Source organism: Bufo gargarizans, chromosome 11 (genome assembly GCF_014858855.1).
Source record: "Bufo gargarizans isolate SCDJY-AF-19 chromosome 11, ASM1485885v1, whole genome shotgun sequence".
Lineage (NCBI taxonomy): Eukaryota > Metazoa > Chordata > Amphibia > Anura > Bufonidae > Bufo > Bufo gargarizans.
This window is the reverse complement of record NC_058090.1, coordinates 3555773-3576687: the sequence shown is the minus strand read 5'-3', so window position 1 is coordinate 3576687 and position 20915 is coordinate 3555773. Positions and strand designations below refer to the sequence as shown.

The following is a 20915-nucleotide window of genomic DNA, read 5'->3' as shown; positions in this document are numbered from 1 at the left end:
ATTCTGTTCCGCATTCACTTCTATTTCGATGTGCGGCCCGAATCCAAAAATGCAGACCCGCACTTCTGGGCCCGCATTTCCGTTCCCGAAAAAAATAGAATATGCCATATTCTTGTCTGCAATTGCGGACAAGAATAGGCATATTCTATTAGTGCCGGGGATGTGCGATGCGCAAAATGCGTAACGCACATTTCCAGTGTTCGTGTTTTGCGGATCCGCAAAACACACACAGACGTGTGGATGGACCCTTAACAGAGTGCTAAAGACATATTTTCCTTGGCAATGATCAATTTGTGTTTATTTACATAGGACTGCATAATCTTTATCCTAAAAGCTTGCAGTTTTCAAACTGGCCACTAAACCTAACATGTCAAGATTTCCTGTTCTTTGGGAGCAGCTACACGGCCATAGCCACCATGGACAGGTGAGGAGGGAGTAGACAAGCTGTAATACCAAGTATTGTGAATGGAATATCCTGTGTTATCTATAACAGATGTGATCTGACATTGTAATTCTGCTTGTGATGATAATGAGATTGTTAGTGAAAAGTTACCTGTACAAACCTCACGATTTTAGGATTTTTTTGTGTGACATAGAAAATTTTAAAGAATCAGCAAAAACTCTAAAAAAAAAATAAATGTTTACCATAAAACGTGATTTAAATAATAGGTTATTTTCCGATGCTCCCTTTAAGGCTCCTGTACCCCAACGTAAAATGTGCAACCAGGCCGCCCCCAGCTGCCATGTACTGTCTTTAGTATGGACCTTCTCAATCACCAGGGCCCAAGAACAACTGCTACCTCTGCAGCTCTGGTCAGCCCATGATAACTTTGGCCACACCAATTTCATAATCTTCCCCCAGAGCTTACCTCTGGGAGCTGGATATTGCAGTGACTGACGTACAAGATCTGGGCATCTTTGGGGCACAGCTGGGGATTGTGAGTCTTCTCCACTCTAAAATATATTACAATAGATTCAGTAGAAGAAATGGAGATTAAAGGATATACACTGCACAGTTGTCGGGCAGAACAAACATTAGAATGAACACTCATTCCAAATAATTGATCTGTGTAAAGGCGCCGCAGATCATCTGATGAATGAGAAACACTCATCGGGCGAATTCATCTTTAATGCAGGCACCTCAATCATGGTTTCTGGGCAGCAGGTCGTGCTGTGTGAAGAGCAATCTGCTGCCCAGACACACAGAATGATGGCAGTAGTTATTGCAGTAATCACTGCATGTAAACGACAGATGAGCAGGCAGTTATAGGGAAGGAATTGTCCCTTCCCGATAATTGCCTGCCTGTCAGCGCATGTAAACAAGAACAGCAGACAAACCTCAGGAATCCTCTGTGCTGTGGTGATGGGGCAAGGGGTGCTGGGAGATTTGAGCTCAGGACCCTGAAGCTTTTGATGTTGCAGAATAAAAATAAAATGCAACTCACCCCAGACTAATGAATTCGGATTTACTGATTGTGTCCGGTTCAATGCAGATGCTCATGGAGTCCATTTGGCGCTGTGAAGCAGAGTGGTGACAAATGCACAAATATTAGAAAGATTAACCCCTTCTACCCCGGCTTTATGTCACTTTATGTGGTAATAGCTTTGGAACGCTATCATTTATCCAAGCCATTCTGAGACAGTTTTCTCGTGACACATCGTACTTCATGACAGTGGTAAATTTGAGTCAATATATTTCACCTTTATTTACGAAAAAATCCCAAATCGACCAAATATTTGAAAAAATTAGCTATTTTCAATATTTAAATTTCTCTGCTTTTAAAACAGAAAGTGATACCTCATAAAATATTTATTACTTAACATTCCCCATATGTTTACTTTATGTTTGCTTCATTTTGTAAATCTCATTTTATTTTTTGGGGACGTTAGAAGGCTTAGAAGTTTAGAAGCAATTCTAAAAAAAAATTCCGAAAATTTGCAAAACCCACTTTTTAAGGACCAGTTCAGGGCTGAAGTCACTTTGTAGGACTTACATAGTGGATACCCCCCATAAATGACCCCATTGTAGAAACTACACCCCTCAAGTTACTCCAAACTGATTTTACAAACTTTGTTAACCCTTTGAGGACCAAGGGACGTATTTGTCCAATGTTTTTATTTGCCTGTATCGTCGGATTAAGAACTTAAAATATATTTTGACTCAAACAAAAAAAAAAGTTAGTTCTTATCAACAAATGGATCTAGCTTTTTGCCAGTTATTTCATGAAATGGCTTAGTTACAGCAACTGAACTTCAGTTGCCGTAACAAAAAAATTTAGCTTCTTTTGGTCTTCCATTAAAAGTAACCTAAAAATAGTCACATTTGTCCCGTGTCATAACTCCCCCAAAATGACAAGTGTGGAAATGGTTTTATTTATTGTTCAAATACATTCTTAAATGGAAAAAATATATATATTTTTATACTGATGACGATAATCTTATGGTCCTCAAAGGGTTAAGTTGGACGCATTGCACCCGCACTGAATACCGACCCATTCATTTCTATGGGGCTGTTCACATGAGCGGTGATTTTCACGCATCACTTGTGCGTTGCGTGAAAATCGCAGCATGCTCTATATTGTAGGTTTTTCATGGCCCCATAGAAATGAATGGGGTTGCGTGAAAATCGCAAGCAAGTGCGGATGCGGTGCGATTTTCACGCACGGTTGCTAGGAGACGATCGGGATGGAGACCCAATCATTATTATTTCCCCTTATAACATGGTTATAAGGGAAAATAATAGCATTCTGAATACAGAATGCATAGTACAATAGCACTGGAGGGGTTAAAAAAAAATATATATATATATATATATTTAACTCGCCTTAATCCACTTGTTCGCGCAGCCCGGCATCTCCTTCTGTCTTTAACTGTGAGTAATAGGACCTTTGATGACGTCACTGCGTTCATCACATGGTTCGTCACCATGGTGATGGATCATGTGATGAATGCAGTGACATCAAAGGTCCTATTGCTCACAGTTAAAGACAGAAGAGATGCCGGGCTGCGCGAACAAGTGGATTAAGGCGAGTTACATTTTTTATTTTATTTTTTAACCCCTCCAGTGCTATTGTACTATGCATTCTGTATTCAGAATGCTATTATTTTCCCTTATAACCATGTTATAAGGGAAAATAATACAATCTACAGAACACCGATCCCAAGCCTGAACTTCTGTGAAGAAGTTCGGGTTTGGGTACCAAACATGCGCGATTTTTCTCACGCGAGTGCAAAACGCATTACAATGTTTTGCACTCACGCACCCGCACATTTTTCCCGCAACGCCCGTGTGAAAGGGGCCTTTAGGTGCTTCACAAGAATTAAAGGAAAATGGAGATGAAATTTCAAAATTTCACTTTTTGGGCATATTTTAATCCATTTTTTTCTTTAACACATCGAGGGTTTACAGCCAAACAAAACTCAACATTTATTACCCTGATTCTGAGGTTTACGGACACACCCCACATGTGGTCGTAAACTGATGTAAGGGCGCACGGCAGGGCGTTGAAGAAAGGAGCGCAACGTGGTTTTTGGAAGGCAGATTTTGTTGGACTGGTTTTTAGACACCATGTCCCATTTGAAGTCCCCCTGATGCACCCCTACAGTAAAAACTCCCAAAAGTGACCCCATTTTGGAAACTAGGGGATAAGGTGACAGTTTTATTGGTACTATTTTGGGGTACATATGATTTTTTTTATTGCTCTATATTACGTTTTTTGTGAGGCAAGGTAATTTTTTACAATGTTTATCTGACAGGTTAGATCATTGTAGACCAAGTTGTTACGGACACGGTGATATCAAATATGTCTACTTTATTTGTTTTAGTTTTACATAATAAAGCATTTTTGAAAACAAAAAAATATGTTTTTGTGTCTCCATTTTCTGAATGCCATATTTTATTTTTATGCCAATTGTCTTGTGCAGGGGCTAATTTTTTTGAAGGAAGAGTTGATGTTTTTATTGGTACCATTTTTGGGTAGATATGATTTTTTGATCATTCAATATTACACTTTATGAGGCAAGGTTTTGGCACAGTTTTTAATTTTTACAGCGTTCACCTGAGGGGTTAGGTCATATAATATTTTTATAGAGCAGGTCGTTATGGACAAGGCGATACCTAATATGTATACTTTTTTTTATTAATTTCACTTTAACACAATATTTACATTTTTGAAACCCCAAAAAATTCTGTTTAAGGCTACTTTCACACTTGCGGCAGGACAGATCCGACAGGCTGTTCACCGTGTCGGATCCTTCCTGCGGCTATTTCGTCGTGCTGCCGGACCGCCGCTCCATCCCCATTGACTATAATGGGGATGGGGGCGGAGCTTCGGCGCAGCACGGCGAAAGCCGCCGGACTAAAAAGCCTGACATGCAGTAATTTTTAGTCCGGCGGCCTTTCGCCGTGCTGCGCCGGAGCTCCGCCCCCATTATAGTCAATGGGGACGGAGCGGCGGTCCGGCGAAATAGCCGCAGGACGGATCCGACATGGTGAACAGCCTGTCGGATCCGTCCTGCCGCAAGTGTGAAAGTACCCTTAGTGTCTCCCTGTTCTGAGAGCTATATTTATTTTTTGGGCGATTGTCTTAGGTAGGGGCTCTTTTTTTGCAGGGTAAGGTGACGGTTTTATTGGTACCAGTTTGGGGGGCACACGCCTTTTTGTTCGCTTGGTGTTGCAAATCCCTTCTATGCTGTGGTCAGCGCTGATCGCGGCATAGAAGGGGTTAATCCACCGGCATCGGCTTGTACAGCGATGCCGGAGTACACAGCAAGGACCCGGCTACCAGGGACTGCCGGGCCCCTGCAGTGATCGGGCGCACAGCATCGGAGCCCGCCCTATCACCATGACGTAATAGTACGTCAAAATGCGGGAACACACCTGCTGCCATGACATACTATTACGTCATATGTCGGGAAGGGGTTAAAAAAAAAACTGCTATGGCCCACTCTGCAATCAGTATCCTTGTGGACAGGCTCTGAAAGTGGGTGCTCCCTGTGAGTGAGGGTTCCCTAGACTGGATAAAACTGCAGCAAACTCTCAGCTGTGAAAAGTTTTAGGTTATGTACATGGTTTTCGCCAATGAATGCAAACAAAACAATTCCATTCACTGACAGAAAGCACAAAAAAACTGAAACACAGACTATATACCAAAAGCCCCCAGTGCTGCGTTGTCTTACCGTGAGATCCGGTTCGTGGTTTTGTGTACTTATGGATAGTTCTACAGCAGAAAGCTGAGCTTCTTCCCAAGGCTCAGGGGCCACCTCCACTGGAACCTCTGGAGAAAATTAGGAAAATTCATTTAAACAGACTACCACCAGGGGAAATGTTTAAAGCAAAATGCTATTCTGTCCCTCTGTTATTCCTCCTGCAAATGAATAAACTTATACCTGAGTGTTACCATTCTCCTGTACAGTGTGACACTTATTAGTGCTGACAACAGACTGCATAAGGACACAAGATATTGACAGGGGGAATGGTAACACCCAAATCTTATAATACTACAAGTGTACAGGGCGAACTTACCAACTTTTGGGTTTGACCAGTACTTAGCCAGCCTGCGGTATATCCTGACATACAAAGGCGGACGGACTTGTATCCCCTTGGCCTCTTCTTCCGGGGGTCTTTCAGTAGGCCCTAGGAAGAGTATAGAAGCTTCGTGCCTCTGGGGCCACTGCTGTAAAATAAGAGTCAAACTCTGGAGACCGCTCCCGCCATAAATACACCCTCTTAGACACGACCAGGTGACATTTCCCAGAGATGGGTTCAATGAGTGTCTGATTCTAGCAGTCTCACTGCCATTTACCGATAATCTGTGCATCACACATGAATGCAGGCCTGAACAGCTAAAATGCACCAAATTATCCCAGAATACACCTTGGTTGGCCCTAATTGCATGTTCTGTTTTCAGATCTGAGGCTGGCTCAGTCAGCGCATTGTGAAGGAGCTGAGGCCCTGTCTCTCTGTGAGTGTGCAATGTTATAAATACTGCTATGTGCTCTTAGGTTCTAAATTGGAGCCGGTGATTCAGACCCGGTAATTGTAATGCTGGAAAAGACTAATCTTTACAGATCGTAGAACGGACATAAAAAGCAGCTCGGAGTGAACATTTACCCGTGAGTCATAGAACTTTTTTGGCAGCATCACTAATCATAAATTGTGTCTAAAATGTTTAAAAGAGAAAGAGTAACTTCAGAAACAACGTGTAAGGCAGTATTATAGTAGTTATATTCTTGCAAATAGGGGCAGTATTATAGTAGTTATATTCTTGCAAATAGGGGCAGTATTATAGCAGTTATATTTGTGTAAATATAACGGCAGTATTATAGTAGTTATATTCTTGTACATAAGCGCAGTATTATACCAGTTAAATTCTTGTATATAGGGGGCTGTATTATTGTAGTTATATTCCTGTATATAGGAGGCTGTACTATAGTAGTTATATTCTTGTACAAAGTGGCAATATAGTAATTATAGAAGTTATATTCTTGTACATAGGAGGCGATATTATAGTAGTTATATTCTTGTACATAGGAGGCAGTATTATAGTAGTTACAATTCTTTATATAGGAGGCGGTATGATACTGTAGTAATTATATTCTTGTACATAGGACGCAGTATTATAGTTGTTATTTTCTTGTACACAATAGGCAGTATTATAGCAGTTATATTCTTGTACATAGCGAGCAGTACTGTAGTAGTTATATTCTTGTACATAGAGGGCAGTATTATAGCAGGTATATTTTTATATATAGGGCGCAGAATTATAGTAGATACAATTATGTATATAGAAGGCAGTTTTATAGTTATTATATTCTTATAAAAAGGAGATGGTATTATAGTAGTTATATTTTTGTACATTAGGGCTGTATTATAGCAGTTATATTCTTGTATATAGGGGGCTGTATTATTGTAGCTATATTCTTGTACATAGGATCACTATTACATGATCCCTGACTCACCTATACAGAGCGCTGTTCACACATGGAACATAAATGCGGCTTTCTCCAGCCATACAGTCCACCAGCTTCCGGGCTGTGACCCTTCAACACATTCTGGTGGGATTGTGGCCCAGTAGTCCCTTCGACTCTGGCCTCATGACCCTTGTTCCCAGGAGTCAAGGCATCCCCCAGCTTTGCCCTGCTGAGACCACACTGACCGAGCCTCACCAGGCCTCTGTCTGTACATTCCCCACTAACTGACACCCTGGGAGGATCTTTGTCACAGTCTGATTATCGCAGACCTCACACCTGCGATCCTCCCTGGTCCAACGGGAACACCCGTGCTGGAAGGGTGTGAATTGGCAGATCCCATTTCTAATCCTATCTGCCAAATTCAACTAAAATCCGGCCCAGACTACACCAACAAGAACCTTGTCTCTGCAACCTACATCCTGCTGAGACTATTACCTCCCGTATTTTAGCTATCCCATCCATGTATTTCTGTAGAGGAGCAGTATTATAGTAGTTCTTGTCAGTAGAGGGCAGTATTGTGGTAGGTACATCCTTGTATATAGGAGGCAGTATTATAGTAGTTTTATGCTTGTATATGTGGGCAGTATTGTAGCAGTTATATCCTTGTACATAAGGGTGCAGTATTACACTGTAGTAGCTAAATTCTTGTACATAGCAGGGAGTAATACAGTAGTTCTATTCTTGTACATAGGGGGCAGTATTATAGTAGTTCTATTCCTGCATGTAAGGGGCTATATTACAATAGTTCTATTCCTGTATATATGGGCTGTATTATAGTATTCATATCATTGTATGTAGGGGGGTAGTATACTAGTAGCTATATTCTTGTAAATAATGGACTGTAAAAAAAATTGACATTCTTGTATGCATGTGCAGTATTATAGCATTTACATTCTTGTACATAGAGGACAGTATTATAGTACCTAATTTCTTATTCATAGGGGGCAATATTATAGTAGTTGTGTTCTTGCCTATTTTATAATTGCTATATTCTCGTATGGGCATTATTATGGCAGTTGTATTATTGTGCTTCAGAAGCAGTATTATAGTAGGTTTATAATTGTACAAAGTGGTGTTACAGTAGGCATATTACTGTTCAAAAGGGGCAGTATTATAGTAGTTTTATTTTTGTACATAGGCAGTATTATAAAAGTTATAGTATTCTCAATAGGAAGTAGTATTAAAGTAATTATATTATTGTACACAGTGGAAGTATTACAGTAGTTATATTCTTGTACATTGGAGACAATTATATTTATAGTAGTATTATAGTAGTTATATTCTTGTATAAATGGGCAATATTATAGCATTTATGTTTTAGTAAAAAGAGGACAGTATTGTTGTAGTTATATTCATTTCCTTATAAACTGAGGCTAAAATTGTTTTTTCACGTGATATATAACAGCACATAAATGCCATTGTGACAAAAAATAATAATTTTGAAGTTTACAACCCATTGAGCCATCATTGTCAAGGGTTAACACATCTTAGCATTCTGCCCATTGGCTACTTCTTCTACAGCTGCAAAACAGTATAGGGCACAAGGGAATGGTGTCCTAGATAAACAGTCCAGAACGTACCGTAAGTGTACTGAACAAATGAGCAGCTCTCGTTTTCAGTGGTCCCAAATACCAATATCTGTAAACGGGTGGAGACAATAAAGATTGTGAGAGGCAAAGAGGGAGCGATTATAGTCACCCACGAGACAATGCCATCATATGGTGATAATACATTTACAAGAGAACTGGCAATTGAGTGCTTATCATACTGCATTACTGCATCAGCTATGCTGTAGAGTTCACCTCTTTGATTGTGGTCTCGGTAGGTTTGAGAAATTCAGTGTAAAAGTAAAATAAAGAAAACAAAAGTTTACAGCTCACCTACCAACCACTGGACCATATGGCACCTGTAAGTTCGATGGGTAAGGACTGGGCCATACCACTATATACCAAATGATTGGAAGTACACCACTGGCGGCAGTAATTCTAGGACTCTATTCATGAATCAGGAAACAAACTATAAGCAGAGCTGGCTATCCAGGGCCTCCAGGTGCATGAAGAGAAGGACAGACATACAATGACACTTGCAGAAGGATGGCAGTAAGAGACAGAATGTACAAAGTTACCATTCAGAACCTGGGGAGAGCTGTGTGTCCACCCCTTATGAGCACAGTGGGTGCGCTGTATATAAAGGTAAGTCTTTGACTATAATAACACAAACTTACTTGGTGGATTTTTCAGCAGCATCTCGATAACTGCCCCATCTCAAGCCACTCAGTGCAAACACTGGCTGCTCCTGCTCGCCCTGAGGAAAGAGAGAAGTCAGAAGCAATAGATACCAAGGAGTACTGGCCGAGAGACCAGGAGGGCGACAGCCGGAACAGATTCCTCTGAATTAATGATTGATAACAGCCCCAGGTCCAGCGAGCGGCGTTATTAGTGCTACTGGTCACATATCGTTTATTTTACCTAATGAGACGTGATTATTCTCCCTGGAGTTTTTTACTCACCTTCCTCCAGATCAATAAAAGTACTATTATATATATTGGATTAAAATTAGGATTGAACAAGAGGTTGAGCTGGATGGATGAACACATTTATTTAAGCCAATTTATTGTTACCGGGTGCCGGCTCATACATTTTACTAGTCTGCTCAAGTGTCTGTAGGTGGAAGTGCCAATAGGAGCAAGCCAAAGTACATTATTGATGTGCAATGTCCAGAGCTGGACTAAGGCCCATTTCACACGAGCGAGTTTTCCGCGCGGGTGCAATGTGTGACGTGAACGCATAGCACCCGCACTGAATCCTGACCCATTCATTTCGATGGGTCTGTGTACATGTGTGTTTTTTCACGCATCAGTTCAACGTGAAAAACGCAGCATGTTCTATGTTCTGCATTTTTCACACATCCCTGGCCCCATAGAAGTGAATGGGGCTTCAGTGAAAAACGCATTGCATCCAAAAGCAAGTGCAGGTGCGATGCGTTTTTCACTGATGGTTGTTAAGAGATGTTGTTTGTCAACCTTCAGTTTTTTATCACGCGCGTGAAAAACGCATCAAAGCGCATGGCACTCGCGCGGGGAACAACTGAACGCAGACAAAACTGACTGAACTTGCTTGCAAAATGGTGCGAGTTTCACTGAATGCATCCGGGCCTAATCTGCCACGCTCGTGTGAAAGAGGCCTAAGGGATGTGCAGCCACACAGGATCCATTCATTGTCACTACTGAAAAGGACATAACTTGCTGTGATGATGTCACAATTTGATCCCGCACTTATGGAGAGGCAACTGATTGGGCAGCGTTATTTTTACTTTGTTTTGGCACTAACTGGTTCAATGGTCTGTGCTTTACACTGCAGCTCTGCTTGTTCCAGTTGTGTATCAGCACAAGCCCAATATAAGCAGGAAAGGGGAGTCTGGTGATTCACTTTAAGTGCATGTGTTACCTACCTTTATTTGAAGTACATCAAGGGGCATGGTTTCTCCTTTCAGGATGGATAGTGTAGCATTGGAGATGTGCCTAAAAGATAGACAAAGAATTAAGACCCAGTTAAGAGATCTGGACTGGTTTGTGCCTCTTTCTAGAAAATAATAGAAATGTACAGTACAGTGCAAAAATTTTAGGTAGGCGTGGAAAAGAATGCTTTAAAAATAGTGTTTATAGTTTTATTTTATCAGTTATGAAAATGCAAAGTGAATGAACAAAAGCATAATGTAAATCTGATCAATATTTGGTGTGACCAACCTTTACCTTCTAAACAGGATCAATTCTTCTAAGTACAGAGAGAATTCGCCAGGGATGTTGTTACAGATGTCTTGGAAAACTAACCACAGATCTTCTGTCGATGTAGGTTTTTCTCAAATCCTGTCTCTTCATGTACCGGTAATCCCAGACAGGCTTGATGATGTTGTGATCAGGGCTCTATCGGGGCCATAGCATCACTTCAAGGACCCCTTGTTCTTTTTTACACTGAAGACAGTTCTTAATGACATTGGCTGTATGTTTGAAGCCAAAATTTGGAGCCAATGAGACTCCTCCCTGATGATATTGCATGATGGATAATTATCTGCCTGTATTTTTCAGCATTGATGGCACCATTCATTTTAACCAAATCGATTTGCTGAAATGCAGCCCCAAACTTACAAGGAACCTCCCCCATGCTTCACTGTTGCCTGCAGACACTCACCGATCTCCAGCCCTTCTGTTACAGCCAAATATTTTTAATTTTGACTCATCAGTCTAGAGCACCTGCTGCCATCTTTCTACACCCCAGTTCCTATGTTTTAGAGTTTCTATGTTTTTAAGTTGCTTGGCCTTGTTTCCATGTCAAAAGTTGGCCACAATTCTTCTATGAAGACCACTTCTGGACAGATTTCTCATATCAGTAGATGAGTCCACCTGGGTCCTACTGGTTTTTGCCAGTTCTGAGCTGATGGCACTGCTGAACATCTTCTGATTTCGAAGGAAAGAAAGCATTATGTGACCCGCTTAGCTAAGTTTTTAGCAAATGGAATTGGGGATATGGTCTGAATTAATGGTGCCCTCAATGCTGAGAAATATAGGCAAATACTTACCCACCAAGCAATACTATCAGGGAGGTGTCCGATTGGCTTCAAATTTATTCTGCAGCAGGACAACAGCGCCAAACATACAGAGCAATTTCATTAAGAACTATCCTCAGCATAAAGAAGAACACGGAGTCCTGGAAGTGATGCTATGGCCCCCAAAGAGCCCTAATCTCAACATAATCAAATCTGTCTGGAAATACATGAAGAGACAGAAGGATATGAGCAAGCCTACATCCACAGAAGATCTGTGGTTAGTTCTCCAAGATGTTTGGAACAACCTCCCTGCTGAGTTTCTTCAAATTCTATGTGCAAGTCTACCTAGAAGAACTGATGTTGTTTTGAAGGCAAAGGATGGCCACAGCAAATATTGATCGGATTTAGATTTCTCTTTGTTCATTCACTTTGCTCTATGTGAATTGATAAAATAAACTATTAACACTTCTATTTTTAAAGCATTCTTACTTTATAGCATTTTTTCCACTCCTGCCTATAACGTTGGTGTCTACAACTTTTGCACAGTATTGTATATAGGAACAAGATTATAAAATTTTAATAGAAAACTCTGCCTGGCAATATGACCCATAAGCAGTGGGTGGCATCTTAGTGCACTTAGTTAACTACACTCCTTAGACTAGTGTCACTCAATGGAGACCGGACTGGACTTTGGCACGTGTTGATGTGTGTTGTTCCTTAAAGTCAAATTTAGCATAAAATACTTGTTAGGATAAGAAGGTACCTTACTGTGCAAGTTCAAGTTCTGATCTAGGATTAAAAAAAACTATTGGTCAATGCTATAAGCTCCCGATACTAGACACATTCTATTATTGAAATAGTGCAGTACTTTACTTTCTCCCTGCTTAGAGAGATGAATCAACAGCTAAAGAGATACATCCAAAATGAGCCACAAATGTTGAAAGAAAAAAAAAAAAAAAAAAGGATGCAATACACTGATCCACTGCTGCAAAAGCTTTTTAGTATAGTTTTTGATCAAAATGTATTAGCTCACTTGCCAACTTCAAAGTGACCTCTGTCAGTACCACATGACGACTACTGAAACACAACATGAATAGGGATGGGTTAAGGCATTACCCTGCAGCCCAACGCCACAGCTGTTGCCAAGCTAAGCCCCCTGCATTGCGGATGTCGCCCCCTGCACCCAATACTGTAGGGACCCATTTGAAAGAGGTCGGGCTGTACATACATATAAAAGAAAGATAACTAAAAACATTGTGACAGACTGATACAGAAGGGAGAGGAACCAGCCCAGAGTGCTTACAATCTACAAGGGAAGGAGAAGAAGACAGTAGGTAAGGATAAAAGTTGCTCATAAGGAAGTGTAGTGGAAGCAGGGTTATTATTTATGGTAGGCCCTCATAAATAGATGAATATTTAGGTTGCTTTTGAGGGTTTGGCTGTTGGGGAAGAGTATGATGTGCTGGGGTAGTGAGTTCCAGAATATGGGGATGCACAAGAGAAACCCTGTAGACGAGAGCAAAAAAGGAGGTCTTGTTAGGATCGGAGATTACATCTGAGGACATATCAGGACATTAGGTCATAGATGTATGGGGTGGACCAGTTATGGACAGCTTTGGATGTCATGGTTAATATTTTGAACTGAATGCACTTTTCTGTCATAAAAATGACCCAGAGGTGCGTTTTGATAGTAGAAAAAGACACGAGTGTGTCTGCATACTGTAGGTCACACAAGGAGAGAGAGAAAGACAAGAGACAATTAAAACTTTACAAGTGCACAGTTATTTGACGAGTCTCTAAAGGGTAAGTCATTCTGGCGTGTAGCCTTCGTCTCTGCTGTGTAACAGTCGCGTACTTTTAAGACATATTTATGAGCAATAAAATGTAAAGAAATTAAATTGCCTTCACTGGTAATCAACTGATCAGGAACTGCGGCAAAGATCGAGAAATGGTTGCAGAGATATTTACTTTAAGGAAACATGAGGATTAAAAATTCTCTCCTTTCCATCCAAGCTGTATACAATTCTAAGAAGTTGTTTTTAGTACAATACAATTTGGAAAAGCTGGATGGCAACCCATATGGACATCGCTGCCATTTCTAGAGCCTCTCACACTTTACCATGAATATCTCCCATTGAACTTAAAGGGAGTCTGTCACCTCCATATGGCCATATACAGTGCTTACATGGCTCTGTAGCACACCTATACAGGATTGTAACGGTACCTTTGTTCTTTTCTTTAGACTTGCACAAGCAGGAAAAACGAAGTTTAATTCATATGCAAATGAGCACTCGCAAGTGCCCAGGGGCGGCATCAGTGTGTAGGTGCCCAGGCTGCTCTGCCTTCTTTTCACTTTACTCCTCCCCAGCATCTGCCTTTGCCTGCCCTCCAAGTCTCTTGCCTCATCGATAGGTCCGGACTTGGAGGGCGGGCAAAGGCAGAGACTGGGGAGGAGTAAAGTGAAAAGAAGGCAGAGCAGCCTGGGCACTTACACAAAGATGCCGCCCCTGGGCACTTGCGAGTGCTCATTTGCATATGAATTCAACTTTGTTTTTCCTGCTGGTGCAAGTCTAAAGACAAAGACAAAAGGTACCATTACAATCCTGTATAGGTGTGCTACAGAGCCATGTAAGCACTGTATATGGCCATATGGAGGTGACAGACTCCCTTTAAAGGGGTTGTCCAAGTTTTATTTATTGATGACCTATCCTCAGGATAGGTCATCGATATCAGATCAGCTGGGGTCCGACACCCGGCACCCACCGCCGGCCAGCTGTTTGAAGAGAAGGCGCGTGCCGTGCCAGCGCTGCCTCCTCTTCATTGTTTACCTGCTCGCCGTTGCATCTGCAGTGGTGAGCAGTAGAGATGAGCGAACTTCTGTTTTAAGTTCGGCGTCTAAAGTTCAGGTTTGGATTAGCGGAGAATCCCGATCTGGAACCGGATATGGATTCCGACTTCCGTTGTGGTCCGTGGTAGCGGAATCAATAATGGCCGATTATTGATTCCGCTACCACGGACCACAACGGAAGTCGGAATCCATATCCGGTTCCAGATCGGGATTCTCCGCTAATCCAAACCCGAACTTTAGACGCCGAACTTAAAACAGAAGTTCGCTCATCTCTAGTGAGCAGGTGTAATTACACCCAAGCCGTCCCATTCATTTCAATGGTACGGATGGCTTCTATACACTTGTATAGGAGCGATCGGTACCATTGAAATGAATGGTGCGGCTTGGGTGTAATTACACCTGCTCACTGCTGCAGATGCAACGGCGAGCAGGTAAACAATGAAGAGGAGGCAGCGCTGGCACGGCACGCACCTTCTCTTCAAACAGCTGATCGGCGGGGGTGTCGGACCCCAGCTGATCTGATATTGATGACCTATCCTGAGGATAGGTCATCAATAAATATAACTTGCACAACCCCTTTAAATCTGTATGCAGTAAACTCCCCCTGGTGGTAGCAGCCAGAATTGTATCATTAAACTCTGTCCCCATACCTACTAAACATGAGCTTCTGTCACCAGATTATCTATATGGGCGGGCTATTTGATCAGAAATCTCACACTAAGGCCTCATGCACACGACAGTTTTTTTTCACGGTCCGAAAAAACGGGGTCCGTGGGTCCGTGATCCGTGACCGTTTTTTCGTCCGTGGGTCTTCCTTGATTTTTGGAGGATCCACGGACATGAAAAAAAAGTCGTTTTGGCGTCCGCCTGGCCGTGCGGAGCCAAACGGATCCGTCCTGAATTACAATGCAAGTCAATGGGGACGGATCCGTTTGAAAATTGAGCCACAGTGTGTCATCTTCAAACGGATCCGTCCCCATTGACTTACATTATAAGTCTGGACGGATCCGCTTGCCTCCGCACGGCCAGGCGGACACCCGAACATAACTTGAAGCGTCCCCATCACCATGGGAACGCCTCTACGTTAGAATATACTGTCGGATATGAGCTACTTCGTGAAACTCATTTCCGACAGTATATTCTAACACAGAGGCGTTCCCATGGTGATGGGGACGCTTCTAGTTAGAATACACTGCAAACTTGGTACAAGACTGCCCCCTGCTGCCTGGCACCACCCGATCTCTTACAGGGGGATATGATAGCACAATTAACCTCTTCAGGTGCGGCACCTAAAGGGGTTAATTGTACTATCATATTCTCCTGTAAGAGATCAGGGCTGCCAGGCAGCAGGGGGCAGACCCCCCCCCTCCCCAGTTTGAATATCGTTGGTGGCACACTGTGCCACCAACGATTTTTAACTATAGAAGGAGGAAGGGGGGGGCGATGGGCACACACTGTGCCACCAATGATTTTTAACTATAGAGGGAGGAAGGGGGGGGCGATGGGCACACACTGTGCCACCAACGATTTTTAACTATAGAAGGAGGAAGGGGGGGGGCGATGGGCACACACTGTGCCACCAATGATTTTTAACTATAGAGGGAGGAAGGGGGGGGGGGGCGATGGGCACACACTGTGCCACCAACGATTTTTAACTATAGAGGGAGGAAGGGGGGGGCGATGGGCACACACTGTGCCACCAACGATTTTTAACTATAGAGGGAGGAAGGGGGGGGCGATGGGCACACACTGTGCCACCAACGATATTCAAACTGGGGGGGGGGGGTCTGCCCCCTGCTGCCTGGCAGCCCTGATCTCTTACAGGAGAATATGATAGTACAATTAACCCCTTTAGGTGCCGCACCTGAAGAGGTTAATTGTGCTATCATATCCCCCTGTAAGAGATCGGGTGGTGCCAAGCAGCAGGGGGCAGTCTTGTACCAAGTTTGCAGTGTATTCTAACTAGAAGCGTCCCCATCACCATGGGAACGCTTCTGTGTTAGAATATACTGTCGGAAATGAGTTTTCACGAAGTGAAAACTTAGATCAGAAAAAGCTTTTATGCAGACGGATCTTCGGATCCGTCTGTATGAAAGCAACCTACGGCCACGGATCACGGACACGGATGCCAATCTTGTGTGCATCCGTGTTCTTTCACGGACCCATTGACTTGAATGGGTCCGTGAACCGTTGTCCGTCAAAAAAATAGGACAGGTCATATTTTTTTGACGGACAGGATACACGGATCACGGCCTCGGCTGCAAAACGGTGCATTTTCCGATTTTTCCACGGACCCATTGAAAGTCAATGGGTCCGCGAAAAATAAACGGAAAACGGCACAACGGCCACGGATGCACACAACGGTCGTGTGCATGAGGCCTAAAACTTAGACAGCAGTCTGAGGGAAACAATTATCCTTGGCACTGCTTCTTTATATTTCTGTGGAAGCAGCAGTTCCTCACCCATATCACATTTTCTACTAAAATGCTAATTGACTTATTCCTTCATATGACATTCCCTACACACTTCTAAGTTGAATGGTTTTTCAGCCAGAATTTAGCTTACTGATTTACAATTGAGTTTGATGGGAGCTGAATAAATATGCATACTAAGAGTTCCCCCTTGTGGTGGCTGCTGGCAGCAATAATTTGTTCATGTACCTAGCTGTGTGAAGAGAAGCAGGGGGTTTGGAGTTGTGACCCTCACCAAAATATGCAATCCCCATTTTTTTCTGTTTTTGAAAGAACATTTTCTATCAGTGACATATATGCTCCACAATATCCTAACAATTCATAAATATACAATATTTGACTTTGGAAGAGAACATAAAACAGATGTATTACTTACTGGACCTTGTTCTCAGACTGGGGGTACAGGGTTCGGCTTATGGTGCTGGTTGTGCCAAGTGGAATAAACCCAATTGGGATTTTACTGAAAGAAGCCTGGAAAACAAAATCAGATCAATGGAGGATGACACATTCAGGAGATAAACACCCCTCCTAACTGGGTCACAGCTGTAGTTTGCTACAATGTGTGCTGCTTACATGCTAAGCTCATTGAATACTGTCTACACTGATCCACTGTAACAAACCATCAGTTATGTGAGCAGGACTACGCATTTCAATCCAGTGACAACATGCAGAGATTTCTGCTGAATAAGCGAAGACTACACCGATGATGGCAATCAACATCAGGGAAACTTACCTGATCTGCTCTGCGGAGGAGTCCTGTGATAACCTGTAAGACACGATGCCACCCGGTTACTTAGAGTTCCAGCTCATCGGATGCCATTTGTCAGCATACACAAGGAATCACGGCTACTACATCTTCTTGTACAACTGAGGTGTAATCCTACACTTACACGGGGCATGACATGAAAGAAATGATGAGGCTGCAGTATAATTCTACGGAAGCAACTTCATAACATCTTCCTTTGCTTATCCTTACTTACTTATGACTTGCTCTAGGTATGATCAGAGTAAAAGATTTTACATGTCATCTGTCAGCATGATCAACCCTATTAAACAAGGCATACTGTGTGTAAGGGTTGATCATGCTGAGTCAAACAATCCCTTAGTAGTTAAAATTTGTGGCCCCTATTCACATTTAGATCAGATGCTAAATAGGTGTTCAGAGCACCATGATGCAGGCCTAGCCCCTTGGAGCACCACTTTACCTCAGCCTTTCCCCCTTAACCACTCGGCGACGGTGAAGCAGTGCTAGAAGGATTTAGGCCCACCCCTCGGTGATCTGAACACCTAATTATCACATTAATTAAAAGTGCTTATTTTTATCCAGACGCAAATTTAGCTGTTAAGTGCAGCGAGAGAGGACTCAAGCCACTCTGTGCACCCTTGTTCCTCCTGCTTGTCAATAAAGGAGAGATAGGAGGAGCAAGGGTGCACAGAGCGTCTTGGGCCTGCCCATGGTGCACTTAACTGCTTAATAGCATATGGGTTAAAAGTATTTTTTCTCCAGAAAAAAGCAACAGATCTCTGAGTGAAAGGTATCACTACATTCAGCTGAGGTAGCCCTGCAAGGCATTGTGCCTGGTTTAACAGTGTATTTCCTGATGACAGATTCTCATGAAGCCAAGATTGGTACCAGATAGGTAAAGCAATGTACTTCTAATGTTACTTTACATAATGTAAATCTAGCCTTTACCACCTTCAATTTTTTCCACCACTGTATTTTTAAACTTAGGCACAGGCTGGCTGATGGATCCGGTCAAAGGATGGACTATGGATGGATCTAATGCTGGCCAGTAGGCATGCATGTGTTCTGAACCGGAGACCGGAGTAAAGGTCCTTTTACACTGGCCAATTTTGCATGCGATCGTTGGGAAGGAAGTGTTCCTTCCTGGCAAGCGTCTGCTTGTCCTTGTCAGTGAAGGAGACTGCTGCATTTATACACTAATCTCCTCCATAGTAAGGGGAGAAGCGATCGCTAATGCCATCACTCGTCCCCACACAGACTTGTTCTTTTGCGGCAGAGAGTGCAGTTTACACAGCACGATCTGCTGCCAGCAAACAAAGATTTAGGTGCCTACACAAACCACCCAATTACCCCACAAACGAGCGTTGGCGATTATCTGGTGGATTCTCGGCACATGTAACAGGCCCTTAAGCCATTGCCAGACACCTTTGGCGGTGACTTATACCCTGTGAGAAAGAAGGATTGGACATCCTGAAACTCAACATACCTGATCTTTTCTTTCCAGATACTATGTATGCTGAGAGTCAGCACAATCTCATAAACAAAAGACAATGAGGTTCTGATGACTATGCGAGACTTAACAAGACTATACTGATCTAACCTAAACCTGATCAGACCTTACCTTTAAAAAAACGAAAAAAACAAAAAAACAAAAACAAACAAACACTGGGGGAGATATATGAAGGCTGGCGGATCCATCTGCCAATCTTGATCTCCCTGCGCTGGCATGAGATGCTCCTAATTTCTGCCTCTTAATAAATCAGGCACATCTCTACCCTGCTGTGCGCTAACTGGCAAAAGTTACAGTAAAGGCAGTGGACGGCACAAAGCCACGCCCCCTTTTATTGGCACTTCTGTGCCGAAAAGCTCAAAAAGTCACACATTACGGTGCACAGAAGCTGTGCGCCTTAATGTGCGACTTTTTTTTTACGCCACAAATGTGGTGTATAAGGCTTGTTAAATGTCCCCCATTCTGTTAAAACATTTTGTCTGTAACTAGGATATAGATAAATCTAATATCTAGGTATAATGTTGAAAGATCTAGCCGGGGTTCAGCAACCAGCACTCCAGCTGCTGTGAAACTCCCGGCATGCACACTTACACATTGTACAATGTGATCTCAGACTATAGTATGGGTGGATCTGGTTAGACTGTGCTAATGGAGCTAGTATGTGACTATAAGGGCTCATGCACACTTACACATTGTACAATGTGATCTCAGACTATAGTATGGGTGGATCTGGTTAGACTGTGCTGATGGATCTAGTATGTGACTATAAGGGCTCATGCACACTTACACATTGTTACATGTGATCTCAGACTATAGTATGGGTGGATCTGGTTAGACTGTGCTGATGGATCTAGTATGTGACTATAAGGGCTCATGCACACTTACACATTGTACGATGTGATCTCAGACTATAGTATGGGTGGATCTGGTTAGACTGTGCTGATGGAGCTAGTATGTGACTATAAGGGCTCATGCACACTTACACATTGTACAATGTGATCTCAGACTATAGTATGGGTGGATCTGGTTAGACTGTGCTGATGGATCTAGTATGTGACTATAAGGGCTCATGCACACTTACACATTGTACAATGTGATCTCAGACTATAGTATGGGTGGATCTGGTTAGACTGTGCTGATGGAGCTAGTATGTGACTATAAGGGCTCATGCACACTTACACATTGTACGATGTGATCTCAGACTATAGTATGGGTGGATCTGGTTAGACTGTGCTGATGGAGCTAGTATGTGACTATAAGGGCTCATGCACACCACCATAAGTATAGGTAGGACGACTGTTTTATTCTTACCTCTTGCAGGGTTCCATCTCCACCAGCAACAATAATCAGATCCGTGTTTTCCATCAGCTCCAACATCTGTTTGGCCTGACCTTCATAGTCGGTCTGGAAAATTAAAAAGGGGTACATGACTGAAAAATAGATTTTTTTTTTTTTTTTAATTATCGGTTTTCTAGGACTAGGATCCAAGACATTCAGGAGTCTGGGAAAGCCGAGTGACAACTCTATTAGGAGCTATTCAAGTCCACAAACACTTCCCTTGACAGAAGATGGGAATGTATTTCCTGGTGCTTGCTCGCTCTTTAATCTGACACCTTTTCTGATCGTTCACATATTCATTTTAGATCAGGGGTGCATAAATGAGACAAACGCCGCTGCACGTAGACTGGTTCTCATCGGTAAATCCAGAAGAACCTCTCTGCGAGCTGTCAGTGCTATTTATATAAATCACAATCAACAACCTGCCGCCTGTGAATAGCTGGATGGCAATTAGCGGTCGTGGTACTAATCACTGCTCTTTACAACGAT

The 20915-nt window shown here is 42.6% G+C and overlaps 1 protein-coding gene across 3 annotated transcripts in view; it reads right to left on the bottom strand.

Annotated features, from left to right (window-relative positions):
- AGK (acylglycerol kinase) overlaps nt 1-20915 on the bottom strand; it is a 72152-nt gene that overhangs the window by 11474 nt on the left and 39763 nt on the right. For 2 of the 3 annotated variants that reach the window (XM_044271925.1, XM_044271926.1), the window contains exons 6-15: nt 20400-20492; nt 17567-17599; nt 17210-17304; nt 10423-10492; nt 9197-9276; nt 8553-8610; nt 5525-5675; nt 5179-5276; nt 1446-1516; nt 870-954 (exon numbers count right to left, since the gene is read on the bottom strand). In XM_044271925.1, coding sequence (XP_044127860.1) covers nt 870-954; nt 1446-1516; nt 5179-5276; nt 5525-5675; nt 8553-8610; nt 9197-9276; nt 10423-10492; nt 17210-17304; nt 17567-17599; nt 20400-20492 — 834 coding nt within the window. The remainder of the gene's footprint in view (nt 1-869; nt 955-1445; nt 1517-5178; nt 5277-5524; nt 5676-8552; nt 8611-9196; nt 9277-10422; nt 10493-17209; nt 17305-17566; nt 17600-20399; nt 20493-20915) is intronic. The other variant, XM_044271927.1, reaches the window with a different exon arrangement.